Source organism: Grus americana, chromosome 4 (genome assembly GCF_028858705.1).
Source record: "Grus americana isolate bGruAme1 chromosome 4, bGruAme1.mat, whole genome shotgun sequence".
NCBI lineage: Eukaryota > Metazoa > Chordata > Aves > Gruiformes > Gruidae > Grus > Grus americana.
In genome coordinates, this window is record NC_072855.1 from 13449656 (window position 1) to 13468575 (window position 18920).

General features: G+C 44.1%; 1 protein-coding gene across 7 annotated transcripts in view; it reads left to right on the plus strand.

The window, feature by feature from the left end:
* The window catches only part of PPP2R2C (protein phosphatase 2 regulatory subunit Bgamma), a 201110-nt gene extending 193409 nt beyond the window's left edge, over positions 1-7701 (plus strand). For all 7 annotated transcript variants that reach the window (XM_054824004.1, XM_054824006.1, XM_054824010.1 and 4 more), the window contains one exon: positions 4836-7701. In XM_054824004.1, the coding sequence (XP_054679979.1) occupies positions 4836-5127 (292 nt within the window). In that variant the 3' untranslated portion in view covers positions 5128-7701. The remainder of the gene's footprint in view (positions 1-4835) is intronic.
* Positions 7702-18920: the final 11219 nt, after the last annotated feature.

Sequence of the window (18920 nt, forward strand, 5' to 3'; positions counted from 1 at the left end):
ATGATAAAGAAATCTGAACAAAGTATGGGAATAACAGATATGAGAAAGACAGAGACAGGCCAAGTCTTAGTGACTGACATTTTTGATGAAATCTCAGTGCCTAAAAAATATTGTGGGAGATCTCATTGCAGTTAGTACAAATGATGAAATCCTATTCAGATGCCCTTGAGGTTGGTGAAGTAGGGAACGTGTTGACCTTCCAACAGAAGCAGAACTTTAGAGAGGGAAGCCATGTACTGAAGCATTTCATTTAACAAAGAGTCATTACCAAAACCAAAATATTGAGAGCCAGATGTTTTAATTTATTAAGATGATTCAGGATGCTGAAGCCATCAGTAGTTGTTAGAGTGGTGCTGTAGACCATAAAACTATGGCCCTGAATTAAATATCAGTGCTATAACTACTGGTTGTCATGTTCAGCCCAAAGGAAAAGACGAGGATGGAAGCCCAAAGCCCTCAAGGGCTGAGCAAGTTGTCTGTGAGAGTAAGCAAGACTGGAGGTAGTGGGAGATGGCAAAGAAAAGGTGAGCAGTGAGACCTCCACAAGGCAAATGAAGAGGTGAGAGGAAAAAATAAGGAACCGTGAAGGGGAAATGAGTGAAGCAAAAGAGACAAGACAGAGCAGGGAACAGAGGATGAAGCTAGGGAGGACACTTCACTGACAGGAGGTTTGTTAAAAATTTTAGAGCAGGGTAGAGGGAAATGGAAAAAGAGGAGAGGAAAAAGAGGGGGAGGGAAGGGAAAATCTAGCTGAAAAGTGTGGTAAAAAACAGCGTCAAGATTTTAGGGGAAGAAAGAGAAAAAGAGAACAGAATGACAACTAGGCAGGGAGTAAGAAGAAAAGTCAGTAAAATAAAAGTAGGATTGGACTGTACTGGGGGTTTCTCCTTCCCCTTTTCCCTTCTGTAGGAATACATTTGTCCTGCTTGTTTAAAAAAAAAAAAAGGCCAAGACTTTGGGCCGCACGTGAGGACTTGAAGTTTGGCAGTGAGATGCCTCAGATTGTGTCACTGATAAGCAGGAATGCCCCAGTGCCAGTGCAGGCTGGATGAATTAGTAGCATTTAGTGTTGTCACTCAAAACACACATACCTGAAGAATTGTCAGAAACCCTCAGACCAGGGAGACCTTGGAGCAGCTGTAAAGGAGGGAGCACAGAGTACTCCGTGTGCTCTGCAGAGCAGCACCATGCGGTGAGGAAAATGTGTTCCCCTCGTGGGGCAGGGCGGGAGGGTTAGCGTGGGGCTGTGCTAACGCATTTGGGACCCTGCAGATAGGGAGTGTTGCCTCTTCCTTCCAGAGCACTGGCTCGATGCTGATACATGAAATATAGACAGTGGTAGCCATGTCGCTGCCAGTGGGGGTTTTTCCTGTTTTTTTGCTTTTTTGCTTTTTAAAAAATTATTTTTTTTTTAATCATACTGCATATATCTATGGTGGTTTGAGGTGGGTACGCTCAATCAGGAGCTTTGCTCGAGCCTGAGCTATCAGCACGCTGCTCCTCAGGGCGCACTGGAGTGTGTTCTGCGTCCTAACTACCCCTGCGTGGCGGAGATGACAGTACCTCTGACCATGCGTAGCACAACTTGTCAACCTGCTTTCTAAGTAACATTAAAGGGGGTTAGGCAGAGCTTTTCTGGGCCTATGAATTAGTTTGGGGTGTTTTGGGTGAGGGGCTTCGTTTGGTTTCTTAAACCAGCCTCACTTGCAAGGGTTTTGTGCAAGCAATCGTCGTAACACTGCTGTGCAGAGCAAAGAGTCTGGAAATACAGAACAGGCTCTTCCTATACTCAGCTACAATTTTTATTTTTATATATATATATATATATATAAAAAATTCTCCTTATCGCATACATTCCATTATTGTACATTATATTTTTCTGAACAGGAATAAATTGCAGGCCTGCATCTAGTTCTCACTCTCTTTTATTGTTATTTTAAGCAGCAGGTAAGGTTATAATCCATCTGTGTTTGTGACCTTGAACAAGAATGGGCACTTTCTCATTTACATAATGCTATTTTTTACTGAGCCATTAAACTGCAGAAAAACAGGGCCAGCATGAGAAGTAGTCATCTACATATGTTAAAAAAAATAACTGCAGTAAATCCAACCGAAGAAAGCAGACTTTAAAAATATGTGAGAGTTCAAGAAATTAAAAAGCAAATGGACTGTAAAGGCAGTTTTACTGCAAGCAAAACCTCCTAAAATAAGATTCTTGACAAACACCTCTCTGTGCCGTTGGTATGCTGGTACTCTGCCTGCATGAAAACCGCTCCCATTACAGTTCCTGCCTTCATCTGGAGGGATGCTCCTCATTCCCTGGGGAACCATGGCACAGGGTGCCCCAGCGTTATGTTTCAAATTTTTGCCTGGGGGAACTAAAACGACAATACTGCGCTGGGCTGTTTGCATTACAAATTGCGTATGTTAGCACTGAGATATGAAATAACCTCGACTTTTTCATGTTGTGAATAACCATTACAGTGGGAGCCGTAATGACAAGACATGGGGATTTGGAAGGAGTGAAACATTAGATTTACTGCTGTTGATTCAGTTTTTGAAATGGGCACTAATCTTGATCAATAGGCTTTCTACAGCTTCTGGGATACATTTTATCAAGCTGTCACAGTGAATCTTTTTTTTTTTTTTCTTTTTTTTCTTTTTTTTTCTTTTTTTCTTTTTTTCTTTTTTTCTTTTTTTCTTTTTTTTTCTTTTTTTCTTTTTTTTTTCTTTTTTTTTTTTTTTTTAGCTTGAGAGATTGTTAACTTGTGCCTTACTAAGCAGGATTGTGCCAGGTCTTTGTGGTGGGGAAGATAAAGAAAACCTCACTGCAGTCACCCCATGGGCAGTTCCTGCTTCTGCCTTCTCCCGAGCAGCGAGGCAGCTCCCTGCCAGGGCTGGCCGCAGCTGCGGGTGGACAAGTGCCTCTGTTGCCCATCCCCAAACTCAGCAGCAGAGCAGCGGTGCAGCCAGCGGTGTGCTGCCTGCAGACCTCAGGAAAGCAGCCTCTCGACAGGGAGAAGGCTGTGGGCGAGCTATTGGTGAGGGCAGTGCATGCTGTGTCTCCGTGCTACACCTATCTGATTTGCAGCAGTTTCCTTTAGCGCTTCAGGAGCTGCAAAAAGCTCAGTGTGGAATCAGCTGTCATCAAACTCCAGTATGCCATCAGCAAACACGGAAGCAGGATGGAGCTGACAGTGATTCACAGCGTATAATCCAGCTCACCCGCTCTAGTTACCCTACAGTGGCTCTCAAGCGAACGGAGCTGCTGCGAGTCAGTAGCTGCAGCGCAAAAGCCGTTAGCTGCACAGCTCCCATTTGTGCTTTTTTCAGTATATTATTCATTTGTATTACAGTAGCTCCTAATGGCCCCAAATGAGATCAAGGCAATGCTGGCTGGAGGCTGTGCACGTAGTGTAAGGCAGCTCCCGAATCCAGGAGCACCTAATCTAATCAGCTAGTGAGCGTCTGTATGGTGGAGAGTATAGCTTGTGCCTTTGAGTTCTCCCACGGCTGCATACGCCATGGTCTCCTGCTGCTCAACACAGGTCCCCCCCAAGTGGGAAACAGCAGCAAAGTGCTCAGGCAATGTAACTGTCACTGGAGATGGAGGTTATTACATGCGAAGCACGTGAAACACGCTCTGTTGGGCTGTACTAGAAAGGCAAATAGTTCCTGATTGCCTGAGTCATAGAACTGTACGGCTTTTCCTGTGCAGACCTGACCGCTGGGGGAGGATTCCCCTTCCAGAATGGAAATTCGGAAAAAACCACCCTATTTGGGGCTGAGACAGGAGAGTGGAATATGGCCCTGGCTTCGGATGTGGAAAAAGTTCACATGGGATGAGCTTTCGAACAAGGTTCTGAAACCCATGATTATGCTAATCCAATAACCTGAGGGCCATGGATGAAATCCTGAATTCATTAAAGTTAGTGACAAAATATCCTCCCCCAGGGACTGGGGGAATGAAGCAACTGGCAATCCATTATTTCAAACTACAAGCTGATTAATGGGGTAATTTTTATACAGATCAAGGTATGTTTTCTGTCCCTTTCTCCCAGACCCAGAAATATATCCTGACTTGAAGCTTCATTCAGACTTCATACAAGAGAAGTCAGAGTCCTGTTTATTATCAATGTGTTTATTTCTAAGAAGTATTGTAGATACAAATTTTAATGGTGTCTAGACTTGCAAGGTCTATGGCTTCAGAAGGGAAAAGGGTTTATTCTGGAAAGAAATGTACTTGTGCAAACTCAAAGTGATTTTTCAGAACCTTTCAAAGCATCTTTCTTCAAAATACTCGTTGAAATATATAATTAAATAGTAAATGTTGCTATTGTATCACAAGGTTTGAAATACTTGGAATTACTTTTTTTAAAAGACTTTTCTGGAATCATGGTAAATCTCACCTGTCAGAAAAGGTAAGGCTCTGCAGAAAGAAAAAAGCCTGAAATATATGACCCTTGAGAGCTCATAAAAAGCTGGAAGGTAATTAAAAGTGACTTATTAAAATGTATTACTTTTATTGTTTTGTGAAGTCAATCTCATGATGTCACTTTTGTGTATGCTTCAGCATGCCAGTTTTGGGGTAACTGTAATTTTCATTGAATATTCTGATAGGGAAAGGGAAGACATCGGTAGAAGAAAACTATTCACTCTGGGGAATACTGGGAAAAATCCTGTTTTATATTCTTTCCCAGCTGAAACCAGATGTCTAATCCTAAGGTTAAAGCTCAACTGTCCTGATCCAGTGATGTTAGCAGACATCCCACAAGCCGCTGTGTAATTTTTTCTTTGTTCTCTCTCTCTTTCTTTCTCTGTCTCTCTTTCTCCAGTGTGATAATGACAGGCGCATATAACAACTTTTTTCGAATGTTTGACCGAAATACCAAGCGGGATGTTACCTTGGAGGCATCCCGAGAGAGCAGTAAACCACGAGCTATTCTTAAGCCCCGGAGAGTCTGCGTTGGAGGCAAACGGAGGAAAGATGACATCAGCGTTGACAGTTTGGACTTTACTAAGAAGATCTTGCACACAGCGTGGCACCCAACTGAGAACATCATTGCTATAGCAGCGACAAACAATCTGTACATATTTCAGGATAAAGTGAACTCAGAAATGCACTAGATTTATCAATATCCCTCTATATTTACAAACCAGCCTCTTGAGAGTTGTAGAAGGATGTGATCTTAACAAAAATTGTGGCTTCTGTGGTGGGATTTGTAGGTTGCATCCTTTCATCCCTCAGCCTGTATCATTATTGGTGGCAAGCCAACTATTTTCCATCACTGCAACTGTATGAGTAAAAGGCACGACTGCAAATCCAGTACTGTGGTCTGTATCGGTTCCTTTAAACAAACAGGGGTATTTATTCACTTTGGGAGCGTTCCTGAGGAGGGCTGAGGCTCCTCAACTCCCGTCAGTCCTTTTGAGGGTCTCCGTGGTTCACAGGACCATGCTGTTGTGGTGCACTGCCTGCTTTTGCAGTCCACAGCATTTACCACATTGTTAGAGCTTTTTGCCTCAATCTCTTGATTATTCCTTTTTTTTTCTGTAACGTTTTCCTGTCTTTCAACTAAGGCTAGCCTGTTTGAGTGAATGGATAGCCACATCCCCTTAGAGCACGTGGCACGTTGGAGGGGCCTCATGACAATTGTAACTGGAAGCAGAATCCCTGCTGGTGACAAGCTGCCCTGTCTCACCCGTCCCATTCCCTCCATTACAACACCCTCTTATTTATTTATTCACGTTAATTTGTGCTTCAACTTCCCAAGTGACCAAGTGACAGACTGGTGTAGTTACTCAGCCAGCTTATTTTAAGAAGTTTATTTGCCACAGATCTCGTTGCTCTGTTTAAAACAATAACCAGTATCTTCATCACATGGGGGACTATTAAAAAACTTGGTATTGCCCCTCCAGAGGGACTGGCTGGTCAGACACAGCCTGGCAGGTAACACACAAACCCGTCCCGCCGTTTGGGGGTTGGAGTTCTGGAAACCTTGGCTAGAAGTGCTGTCATTGAAGGCAATGATCGACTTCAGTGGGAACAAAGTTACATCATTGCTAGACACTTCAGCAAGTCCCTGGTTTGTTGATTGCAGCATGGTTATTTTAATCCTGGCCTTTGGGGAGTACAGGCGATGCCAGGGTATCTGTACCTGTAACAAGAACGGTACTGCGAGATGCAGCTCTGCTCGGTGAATTCTAACGCTTTCAGATGAGTCCACTGCTGGGAGACAAAGTTATTCCTGGAGAAATAGGAAAAATCAAAAACTCCAAATCAAACAAAACCTTCTTCCACATAAATTTTGTTAGATCTCTGTTTTAAAATGAGCAGTGATGTAATTGGAAAAGGAAAGTACACGCAATTGGTGTAGCGCATGCAGGAATTGCATGGGAACGGTGCAGTGGGCAGGGAGTCCGCTTAATCCAGGAAGAGAAAGTTCTGCTGCATCCCTAAGAGCTCTGGCAGAAAAATTAATATCCCAAAGGATTTCTCCTCAAACCATGAATAAAAGAGCACGACTCAGATGACCTGTTAATCTGCCCATATTAAAACTCCTCAGAAAAAAATAAGTCTTTAAGCCATGATGCACTGATTTCTTGGTAGGTGGAGAATGTACTGACAAAGGATGCTGCATGCTTTTATATTTTGGTTTGGGGGAAAGGGTAGGTGAAAATCTGCTTACGACAATTTAAAAAAAAAACCTACAGCTTTTATAAGACATCTTAATGCAACACATGAAATCTATATGTTTGAAGTTTTCTAGATCAGTGCTGTATATTTTGTGTGTAGAAGCACAAACGCATGTGCATCAGTTTCCAGCCACACTAAACACATAAGGTATGAAATGTGTAGGTTAATTTTAAAGGGAATGAGGAATGTTTGTTTATAAAATACTGTATGCTGTAGCAGGCATGGACAGTATATGTATATATTTATTCTAATGAGATTTAACAAAATTGCTTTTTTTTTTTTTCCTTGTAAAAAGGTTTAAGAATGTGGTAAATTGTATAGAAGACTTGTTAATGCCAAACTACTGCTTCAAGAGTGTCATACAATTTCTTTGACTTTTGGCCTCCTCCATTAACCTTTGCAGCTCAAAAAAAAAAAAAATGCTATCAGCTCATATTGGCATTTACAGCTAGAAGTACTGTAAAACACATATTTAGCTTTTAACATTCTCAAGTAAGATTCTATAGATAACTTATTATAAAGCAGATCTTAATACAGCATTTTTTGGTTTTTAATTTGAAGTACCTTACTCTGTTACAGCTTTGGGTACCAAAAAGAACATGTTAAAATTAAAGAAATATATCTTTGGAGCTTTATAAAACTAATGAAATACCCAACCAAAATACCATGAAGCGATTATAGAGGAAATAAATAGAAACCTTTCAAAGACCAGTATTCCATTCCTGTCTTTGACATCACTGCTACAGATGGGTTTTCTGGTTTCTTGAATGTATGGAAAGTTAACATCGTCATTGTGAACGTTTCCAACTTACTTTCTCTTTTTAGTTTGAGCTTTCAGTGGTGTAGAGTAAGTGATGGTAAAGTTGGTAAATCTGATTGTTTTGAAAGCTGTTGTTCATGGCTGCATTCTTTGTGTTGCACAAATTAGCTAACTGTTGTTGAATAAAAATATAAATATGTTAATACCAGCTTTTTCAATAAAACTACAACCAAAAAGGCATAAATAGATGACTTCAAGGCACAGCTTATTTTTAAGCTCGACATGAGAGAGTTGTTTAGCTTCTTTTACAAAGGAGGAAGAGTCACAGGGATCGGGACTCAGAGGACAAGCTGCTACGTGACCTTCAAGCGTTGTGGCAGGTCGAGAAGCGAACACAGTGTCGTGAATGGGACTGACTGGTGGGGTTAGCGTGATGCCGACAGTTACAGCAGAGCTGGAGATACGCTTCTGGTGCGCACCTTGGACTGGCTTTTTCCTCTGCTCATAGCCCAAGATAGACTTTAGGAGATTTGAGTCTCAGTCTCCTACAGATGGAACAAAAGACATGCACAATGTGAAGGGACACACGCAATCACAGGGTAAAGAACGGCATTAGTGTCATCACTGGCCAGGTTGGAGACCTTCCAGCGCGGCGGACCGTGAGGGCATGTCTGGAATGTGTCCAGGTCTGGCCTCCCAGATGAGACAGGCATTGTCCCAGGTGACAAACCAGAGGGGTACCAGCAGAGCAGCATCCCTCTTTCCCCACACGGCTCTATCTCCCTCTACCCCAGGGGAAAACTAAAAAAAAAGAAGAAAAACCCCCTGCTGGCTTGGCACACACGCTTGAAGCTAGAAAAGCATTCCCTTCCCAGACCATCTGATGCCTGACCCTCCCTGGTCATCGTGACGCTTGCCCCAGATCTTGGGCTCTTCTTTTGAACCTCAGCCTAAGGCAGCTCACCCTGCCCGCGCGTTCTACGCAGAGCCCCGGGGTGGGAGAAACCGCCCGGCCATCAGCACACACGAGTTAGACGCTGAAAGGCTAAGTCCTTTTGCTGGATGCAGACCAGAATAAATTTGCCTCAGCTGTTAGCTTAGGCAGTGTGTTGCTTTGCACAGCTCTCCCAGAGCTTACATGCTAATTTCCCCCCCCCACCCCCCGTTTTTGGGAAAACACAGTCAATCCCACTCATTTAGGTGGACAAACATGACCAGGCACCGAAGAGAGAAATCTCAGCTGAAAAATCAACACATCAAGCAGTACACTATTTACCTTTCTAGTTTCCCTTTTCATCCCTAAACACCCGGTAGGAGCAGGAGCCAGACGGCTAACTCTCATGTTTTTGAAAATTTCACACGCATACTTAGTAGCTGCATACAGCAATTTAACCCTTTATGGTTTGGGGGGATATTGGCACAGGCTTCTCCTCTTTGCAGCCAGCAAGTCTTGCTCTCAGGCAGAGTTAAGTCCTTTGGAGCCTTCCAAGTTTGTGGTTATTAATCTCTGATGAGAGGGCAAGTGTAAGGATTGTTTGCCTTCTATGTCCAATTTTCAGAAACATTATTATCACCAATAATGCTCCCACTCCCAATAGTAATCTTTTTCCATTTGCAGTCTTATCGGCAAATTGCATTAAGTCTAAAATTAGAGCATGAATTTACTTATCTTGCTCATGTGACAGAACCTCAGAGGGCAACAGGATTACTGGAGTGGGTGAGATTCAAAAACTTGGGTCTGATTTTATAAGATGCTTGGAACAGGGTATGTTTGTTTGGTTTTGTGAAGCCATGAAAGGGTCTGGATATTCTGTGCAGGACAGTTCGCCATGCGTACTGGAAAGGTTTGCTTTCAGAGTGCACCATGAGTAAAGCTTTTCTTAGAAGTGATTTTGTTTGTTCCTGCTCTCTGAAGTTGGATGAGGATCACACTTTTATTGAGCACAACTCTTCAGGCAGTTAGAGATCCTAAATCTGGCCCGTGATGCAAAGCATTTCATGTGAAGCACCTGACGGAGCAAATTCCTCGGTTCCCTCCGCTATAAAAGCTGCCATGGGTACGGATCAGCCAGGCAAGGTACACCTGGTCCCTTTCTTGCCATTTGCTGAGTGGCGACAGTCAGTGAGCGGGACAAGATCCTTAAACCAGCAATGCCATTAAACAATTATGTTAATTATCATGGTGATGCTGTATATTCTTTTTATAACACGGGCACTAGAAAGAATAAAACCTACAGCAGTGACTCTATCAAAGGATGCAGGGTGGTTTTCTGGAGAACCGGTCCTTGTTTTAAAACTACCGCTAGTCACACTAGTAGTGTGTGCATGTCTCAGCAGCAGCCTGGGCCAAGATATCTCAGCAGATTCCCCAGCAGATTAACTTTAAACACAGGACCAAATTCTTCAATTGGTAATAACGTGACTGTGCTCCAGGGAGAAGAGTACTTAGCTCAGAGAACTCCAGAAACCCCCATCACCATCTTCTGTGGCTTCATCATCATTTCTCCAACAGGAGGAAAAACTCTGGGGAAAAATTCAGTGTAAATGATAAATAATAAGGAATTGACCCTGGAAATAGGGTGTCAGATTGGGAGCAAAGAGGTTGGTATTGTTCCATGCTCTACCTATAAAATAGATGCTGCCCAAGCAGGATACTGGAGTGAAGCCCCTCTGTCAATAGCTTGTGCCAATGTCCCAGCCCCGCAGGCTCTCGCTCTCACTCTCACGTCTTCTTGGCGAAGCTTGACCACCCCAACAGCTCTGCTAGGTGCCCTGGACCAGGCTCCTTCTCACTTTGGTGGGAAGATGCAGAAGGAAGCAGAGGTTTCCCTCGGCTAGGAGAGATACTGGCATTGCGATCTGTTTGCAATACAAGAGGCGATGCTCACAGTACGTTTATGCACATCTCGGATTGTCTCGTGGAAGAGGTGGTTCGATTATCATCCTCTGACATCTCTGCTAACACCTCTCTGAGACGAACAGCTGCACTCTCTGTTTCTCACAGCTATTGATCTGCAAACCCAGATAGATGTTGCTGCATCAATTGCACTCTGTCAACATGTTAAAAATACTCTCTGCTACCTTAGCAGCTAAAGACTTGCTTTAGTATAAAATAAGAGATAAGCTGCACTATTTCATAGCACCATCCTCCACAGATTTTGTGAACAAGTAGGGCTCAGCTATGCTTCTTTTTAAAAAGTTTGGCTATTTTGGGCTGCTATTGTAATATTGCTAATGAACGTCGAGGAATCCAGTGCTACTTTTAAATCTGGTATTTCCTAATCCCTTTGTGGAGCTGCCAGAAAGCTCTCCTTGCACGGCTTATCCCCAAGGAAAGCCTGTTCTGTCAAACAGCCCCAAACCCAGACTCGCCTGAGATCCACCCTTCCTTATAAAAGAGCAGAGGAGGCGGTTCTTGCTCGGGAAGGACAACTGCAGCCTGGAGCTACCTAAAGTGGGGGACAGAAAGATTCCCCGTGGTCCCTCTGCACAGTCCATCCCCAGTCTTGTCCCCCGACTCTTCCCCCGTGCCGCCTGCCTGCCTGTTCTCCCTGCGTTGCCTTTCTTTCCACCTCATCCTCTGACTCCTCATTCTCCTGTGAGCCTCCTCCTTGGGCCACATCCAGTGGCCAGAAGCCACTAAAATCCCGTTGAGTCCCACCGCCGGACCAACCACAGCAACCTCTGCAGGCTGCAGAGCAGTTTCTCATCGGCGTAACGGTGAGTGCCCCCTCATCTCCCTGGCTCCCGAGCTCTCAGAGGGGAAAGCCCCATTTGCCAATACGCTACATTTCAAGTGGAAGATTTACAGAATCGGAGGGATTGTATCTTAGCAACCACCGATGCATTAAGAAAGCAGTTTAACCGTTTAAACCTTCAGTTAAAAAAAAATCCCCCACAAAGAGGCAACTGTCGTGTATGAGACACAAAGCCCTTCCAGAGATTCACCGGGAGGGACGCGGCCGCCTCGTGCACATCCACCTGCCAAAACAACCCCTTTGTGTGAACCTTTTCCCTTCCCAACATACACGAGTCGGGTGCTGTTATGGCCCATACCTACATCGTTTGCTCTCTTGCAGGAAGGGAAGCGGAGAAAAGGCGTCTTTTTGCCGAGAAAAACCCGAGGCTTTGTGTATTGGTCTCATCCCTATAGGAGCCGAACCAAGATCTTCCAGTGTTTCCAAGGGGAAATAGAGAAGTGCCATACTGAAAACTCAGAGTGGAATAGGCACAGGGCTGTGATTGCCCTACACGAGATGCTAGGGTGCAGCATCTACTCCCTGATTTGTACAAATTAGAAATGCAATCTTTTCCCTTCCATGGTTACCTTAATTATCAGACCTCAGATTCACCTTTCCTCAGTTCTCTTCTTCCACAGATTTCGGCCAGACGACAGACCAGAGCCAGGCCTCTCTCTGCCTTACGTGAACACCCCAAACAACAGCTCTTGTGAGATTTTTCTTGCCATGCCCGCAGCAAACCTGGATTTCATCCCTGACCTGACAAAGTTGTAACAAAACCAACAGGGCTCCTGCAAAACTTAGTTTAGATAAATTGTCATTTTTCTGCCTCAAAAACGCTCTGTAAAAGAAGGCTCACCAGATTTTAGTGCGCATTATATTGTATTTTACCTTAGTCTCAAGTACCTGATCCACGTCGTGCCGTGGCACACTGCAACAGCGGGATGAACTGCAGCGTAGTGCAAAGGGGCATCTTTATTTTCTGAAAAGGAAGGCCAGAACGCCCCAAAAGGGAGCTGCTTGAGAGGAACACCCAGTAGAAGCAGTGCAGAGTCCCTCAGCCACAGGTTGAAATTTTTTTGCACAGAAAGGTGGGTCTTAACCCATAACCATAAGCCATGCACCATTTTGGAGGAACTTAATATACTAATTAAAGCAGAATTAAAGCAAAAAAGAGATTTTGCCAGGACAACTATCAGGCCCAAAGAGTGCTCAGGCTGTAGGAGAACTGTGAAATAAGGCAACATGCATGTGCTCATCTGTGCTTAAAGATTATGTTGCCTCTAAGCTGCAAGACAGAAGAGCTGCCCTGGGCTAGAGAAACTTCAGGCCGTAGGATCGAAACACTCCCATGGAGATTCACTTTTTAAACAACGATTAAAGATCAATTGAACTGTTACTAGAAACAGCATTAAGAGAGATTTATGAATCATCCATTTATAACTCTAGGAAAGCATCTTCTTTAAAGAGAAGACTGAAAAAATCCATTTATTGCAAAACCATTTGTAGGCTCATCATCTGTCTCTCACGCTGGGGCAGACGCACAAACAGCATGCTCGCCATGGACTGCGTTTGGTGATGAAGTTGGTAAAGTCCCTGAACATATTTCCTGCCAGTATGTGCTTTGAACAAAATTTAGCACCAAAAGAAAATAAACTTGCTTTGTATTGCATCCTTTTGATTGAATATGTTTTGAAGTTGAATTATTTTTACAGAGAGGGCTCTCAGAGTATTCAGTCATGGACAGCCATCCTGACCTTCAGATGGTAGCTTCAGCTGCCATTGTAGACAGATTCTTGATCAGAATTCCGTCTGTAGACTACTTCCAAAGCATCTAAGCCCTATTAAAATAACATTTCCATTACCTAATTAATTGTTTGAAGCTATTTTCAGTGATTATTTATTGAAGTTATAGTTTGTCACCTGAGGCAACGGCATGGCTTGTTGTCGTGGAAACATCTCTGCTGTCACCAGCGCTGAATAGGGAGGGAGGAACAGGCGAGGGAACTACAGAAAGGATGCTTTGTTGAAATGCCTCACTCTTTAGAGTGGAGAAATTATTTCAGATAAAGACACTGAGATCAACACACATTGATTTCTGAGATATTCTTGGTTCAAGCTCTTTCTAATTTAGCGTGACACAGCCCCTGCTGTCAAGCGCTGCCATCTCCTGTGGTTAACAGCAACATTTGCAAGGTCCTTTCTGATGCCAAACTTGCTATTATTGCAGAAAAATCCTGCCAGCTTCAAAAATAGAACAAAACCTCTGTAACAACCTGCTGTCATCTCTTTATTTGATTTGTAAAAGATGAAAATTCAGTCTTTCAGGGTTTCTCCTATTGGCCTTTACCTGATGCATGCTCTTGACACAACTTTTCTGTTTTCTTCAAATCTGTGTATTAATTTATAGTGCGTGGAGATGTCAAGCAAGAGCTGGAGCTGGCACTTCCCTTAAAAGAAGTGTGTCTTCTACCTACGTTTTAATTAAACTCTGCCACAGATTTTGCTCTCTTTCTTATTGTTCAGGTAACAGAAAATTAATAAAAGGTTTAAGCTCTGATTATTACTTTTTTTTTCATCTAACACATGAAGACACAGGAGAAAACAGAGTTTCCACCAGAAGGGACATCAGGACTGCGCGTTGTCACCACTGACAGTACAACAGCGGCAACCGATGCAGATCAACACTGTCAGATTTATGTCCAAAGATCGTAGAGACAGGAGCCATCTCAAAAAGCTGCTGAGCTGCAAAGCAGCCAGACTGCACGTTTCACAAGTTTGCCATGTGCTGTTTCACAGACTGTTAGTTTGTCATTACATAGTATTTTATCACAAGGAAAAAATAGGGATTTTTTTTTTTTTTCTTCATTTTCATCATCTTGCAGATACACTCTGCAACGATGACGTTGCTAGTTATTTGTGTGACGTTGTTTGTAACTGGTGGGGAACTGGGTCGACAAATGGTTATCTATTTTTCATAAAAGATTTTTTTCTAACTGCATTTCCTCTCCGAAATGGAGTAAAACCAGAACCTGATTCTTTTGTTCCTTGGCGGTGCCCTCTGCAGACGGCAGCAGAGGGAGAGAAAACGCAGCGTGAACCTGGAGTGCCATCTGATGGCACGAAAGGCAAACCACCCAGGTGACGTGTTTACCCTCCCCAAAGTACCATTCCCTTGCAAGAAGTACGGACTCGATAAAGCAAACAAGCTCCGGACACAAATGTTCTCTCTCGGGAGGTTACTGACCCAGATATAATTGCGAGGCGGTACCCCTACGTGAGGCCAAGATTAGCCGGGCTCCCTAGGAATGCATTTTCTGACTTTTTAAAGAACATATCGAAGAATTATAACTCATTAACAGTTGGGTGATGGCTTGTACTGCGATGCCTTTGGCATCCTACATCAGGCTGCAGATGAGAACCAAATCTCTGCCAATAACTAAGAGTGGAAATGTGAATTGTTAATTACCTTTGTACATCATTCACTGACGTCTCCATAAAGCCAATGCAGATGTCACTAACACTGACTAATCCAGCCTCATAACAAATGAAATGCCAACCAAAAGGAAGCTACAAACTAGGGTATAAAATGAAGCTATTTTTAGGTCAAGGTTAGTTTTTAGCCTATAAAGAGCACGTTCCCTTGAAACTTAATTTGTTTTTCTAAAATGTTGACTGACATGCAATTGTAAGATTTGGGAACAGGGTTAAGAGAAATATAAAAGTGGGAATAAAATGATGCGCTGGCAGCACCGCAGGAACTCAACTGGAAATGCACCAGCCATGGCATGAGCTGTGGCGTGGCCGCCCTGTGCCTTGGACAGCGCTACGGCGGGTGCAAGGGAAGTGTTTCGTAGCAGAAGAGCGGGTGCACCCCCAGGAGTCCAGGGTCTGTGCAGCGAGCGCTCACAGCGTGATCTAAGTCTCCATTTGGGGCAAACTGCCAGTCCTTACACAAAAGCTTTTCTTCCTGGCTTTGGTGCTGTGAGCCTCACGCCAGCTGAGATGGCACCAGTCTAGAGGTAGGGGATGCCTTGTATTTATCCGTGGAACAGCAACAGATGTGCAAGCTCGTGCTGAAACATAAATGCTAGAAATAGGTGAATTACATCATCACAAAGGTTAAAAACGCCACTTCCCACTAATACTGGTGACAACATTCTGACCACCATATACCCACACACCTAGTTATGTACAAATCTACTTCAAGTTATTCTTCATGGAGTGTAATCATCTAAATTCCCTTCCTGACCAAGTGGACTTTGCAGCCTGACCTTGTGAGCAGCGGATGCACCTAAAAGCTGCAAAAAACCATTACATGACATTAGTGTCACAAGTCACTGTGTCAACCAGGAGCATCCCAAGAGCAGCCCTCTGCATCATTGTCTCTGCTTTGGTATGATATTTCTCCTATTGCCAAATGTTTGTTTGTTTTTCAGCCACATTCTTGCTGGCTCCCAAACTTGTGTTGCGCACGGACTAAAAGGCTTTGGAGGCGTGAGGCTTCTGTTTCACAAATCTGCACCATTCATGCTACTCAAGCAATAAAGGTGCGTACTGAGAGGCGTACTCTCGCTGTCTAATTTCAGCCACTGCAGAACATCCTAACTCCATCTATACAGTCTGTAGAACCAGACGGGCTGTGTTGGGGAAACTCAAGCCATCTGAGAGTTTCCTCTCCAAATGGCCCCCAAAAAACCCCTACCTGATGCACAGTATCTAGAGAGTAACAGGAAGATACCGGCACCTTAAGGCAAACGGTGTGACTAGAACAAAAGTTGCAACAGAAGCATTTTGCCAGGTGCAAGCCCCCTGCACCTCCTGGGAGCAGGAACGGCCCACGCTACCTGCCCCCTTCTGCACATGGGGGCAAGAGGATCAAAGCCCTCCAGGAGCTGCAGTGCAGCCTGGCACCTCCTCTGGGAGTTAGGGATCCCCCTGAACAACCCAGCACCGTTGAAGCACTTTGCTGTGCAGGGCAGGAGCTGCTGTCACCTCCCCGTGGCTGTACAAGGTGCCTTTCCAGTGCTGAGACTTGACCTCCACAGCAGCAATCCCACCCACACGTACCATCTCCCAGCAGAGAGCTCCTATGAGTGCTGGACCCAGAGCAGCAGAGACATCAGCGTGCCGTGGCACTGGAGTAGGCATCCCTGCATGTGACCTGGCCCAATTTTTACTGGGCAGGTGGGAAAGTTCAAAACTGATTGAAGGCAGCTTCCCTGGTAAATCCATCCCCCATTGCACTGGAGCAGTCCCAAACCTTTGGGTGGAGCCTTCTCTTTCCTCTTTGCAACAGGAGCTGCAGAAGGGAGGAGGATGCAGCAGACTGTAAATGTGTTGGGGCAGATGATCCTGCCAGATCCACCACAGGGGACATTTCTGCTGCACCTAGAGTGAAGCGAAGCACCTTCAAGCAGGTAGTGCCACCCGTCTCCAGGACTACACCTATCAACCTAGGTTAGGCTGTTAATGTCTGGGCTGTCAAGTCATACTTGAATTATTAGTACATAGTCATACTGGAATTATTAGTATATTCTGGGATGCATTAAGAGGAAAGGGGCCAGCAGGTTGAGGGAGGTTATCCTACCCCTCTACTCTGCCCTGGTGAGGCCACATCTGGAGTTCTGTGTCCAGTTCTGGGCTCCCCAGTTCAAGAAAGACAGGGAACTACTGGAAGGAGTCCAGCAGAGGGCCACAAGGATGATGAGGGGACTGAAGCATTTCTCGTATGAGGCAAGGCTGAGAGAGCTGGGTCTGTTTAGCCTGGAGAAGAGAAGACTGAGAGAGGATCTCATCAACACTTCTAAATATCTAAAGGGTGGATGTCAAGAGGATGGGGCCAGACTCTTTTTAGTGGTGCCCAATGACAGGACAAGGGGCAACAGGCACAAACTGGAGCACGGGAAGTTCCATCTGAACATGAGGAAAAACTTCTTCAGTGTGAGGGTGACCGAGCACTGGCACAGGCTGCCCAGGGAGGTTGTGGAGTCTCCTTCTCTGGAGATATTCAAAACCCACCTGGACATGATCCTGTGTGACCTGCTCTAGGTGATCCTGCTTTAGCAGGGGGGTTGGACTAGATGATCTCCAGAGGTCCCTTCCAACCCCTACCATTCTGTGATTGTCATTGCCCTAGCAGTGTAGCTTCATTTTTTGGTGAGTTTGAAGATAGTGGCCTACTGTCTGGAGACAACTGTAGGAAAACCCTCCATGTTCTGCAGGAGGAGTAGTGGGAACATACTGGAAGACATCAGAATTTCACTGCTTTATTTCCCTTGTTGCAAAAAGTGAGACAGTTAAGGGGGAATTCACATCCCACCCACAGGTCATCTGGGAAACAGGCAGAGTGGAGTTGGAGCTAAAAGGCAAAGGTCGGGGAGGGACACCTAACATCTAGTCCCGAGGATGTGCTGCTTTGGCAGGAAAGCTCTAGGGACATGTTTACATGGCTGTGGTGCAAAAACAATGTATGCACTCACTGTATATCTATATACACAGATATTCCCCGTGAGCTGGGCAGGTAACTGCTTCTTGGCTTTGGCTAAAAAGCTGATTATCCCTAACCTTCTGCTCTTTTGTTTCTATTGTATTTTGGGAAGCGTGATTGTATACACACAGATACACACACTGCTTCAGCAGGATGGCAAAGATCCTTGGTTTCATCAGCAGCAGTTGCAGCTCCTCAGAGGAAACACCCAAGTAACTCAGTACTCAAATCAGAATGTACAGTAAAACACATCACTTATTGCATGAACTTAAATGAAATTTTTTGTCAAATGAAAATGCTGAAATGAGTATTGTGAAGCTGCAATCTTACAGAAGCTGTTTCCTGTAGCTGTCAATAGGAAGATATATATCCTGCGTATTTCCTTCTATACTCCTGTAAAGTATTTTGTAAAGGAAGGTTGCAAGCAGCGTTTCTATGCTCCCATTCTGCTTCAAAACCTGAAGTTCATTAGAAGTGATGAAAATGCAGGTTTTCTCAGTGCTGAACATCCCTCCTTAATGCAAAGATGACTCTCATCTTTTCCACATCAGGCTATAATTTATAAGAGGAAGTTGCAGGATGCTAATGATTTTTTTTTTCCAGAATAAAGGCTAATTAAATCTTTTGAGTAATAATATGAAAACAAATGAACCATCTTAATTAATGCATATAAACAGTAATGTGATTTGGTTGTTTGGTTTCTAGGCATCCTATTTGCATTTAAGTAACATTTGCATCTACGCAGGAAGTTGCTAGTCTCTTTACAAGTTGGTGAGTTCCGCCCAAATTTATTTCTAATTTAGTGATTGAGTAGCTGGTTTTCCTTCATATCTATCTGCCGTTCAAACAATTGCAACGACGAAGCTGAGATCAGAGCACAGCCTCTTTTAACCTCCTTCATTTGTTACTGACCCTTACCCTGAAAGGCTGCAATGGATTTCAAAAGTATTGTGATTACTTTCTTAATCTTGAAACTTGTTTTGCCTTTTTCAGTGGAAAGAGAGAAGCCAAAAGGCAGGCAGACATGGGTGTGCTCTGGAAGCGGCGTGTTATTTTATGTCAAAGGCTCAAGTTCGCTGGCTGTGCAGGAACGTAAGAAAGCACTGTGCTACCCCACTAGTAACATTCTTATTACCCTGTATTACAAAAAAAGTTACAAGCAAATTTACAATTAGTAATAGCTATTTTATAGCAGTTACGATCAGTTAGTTCTAGGAAATAAACCCACGTGTA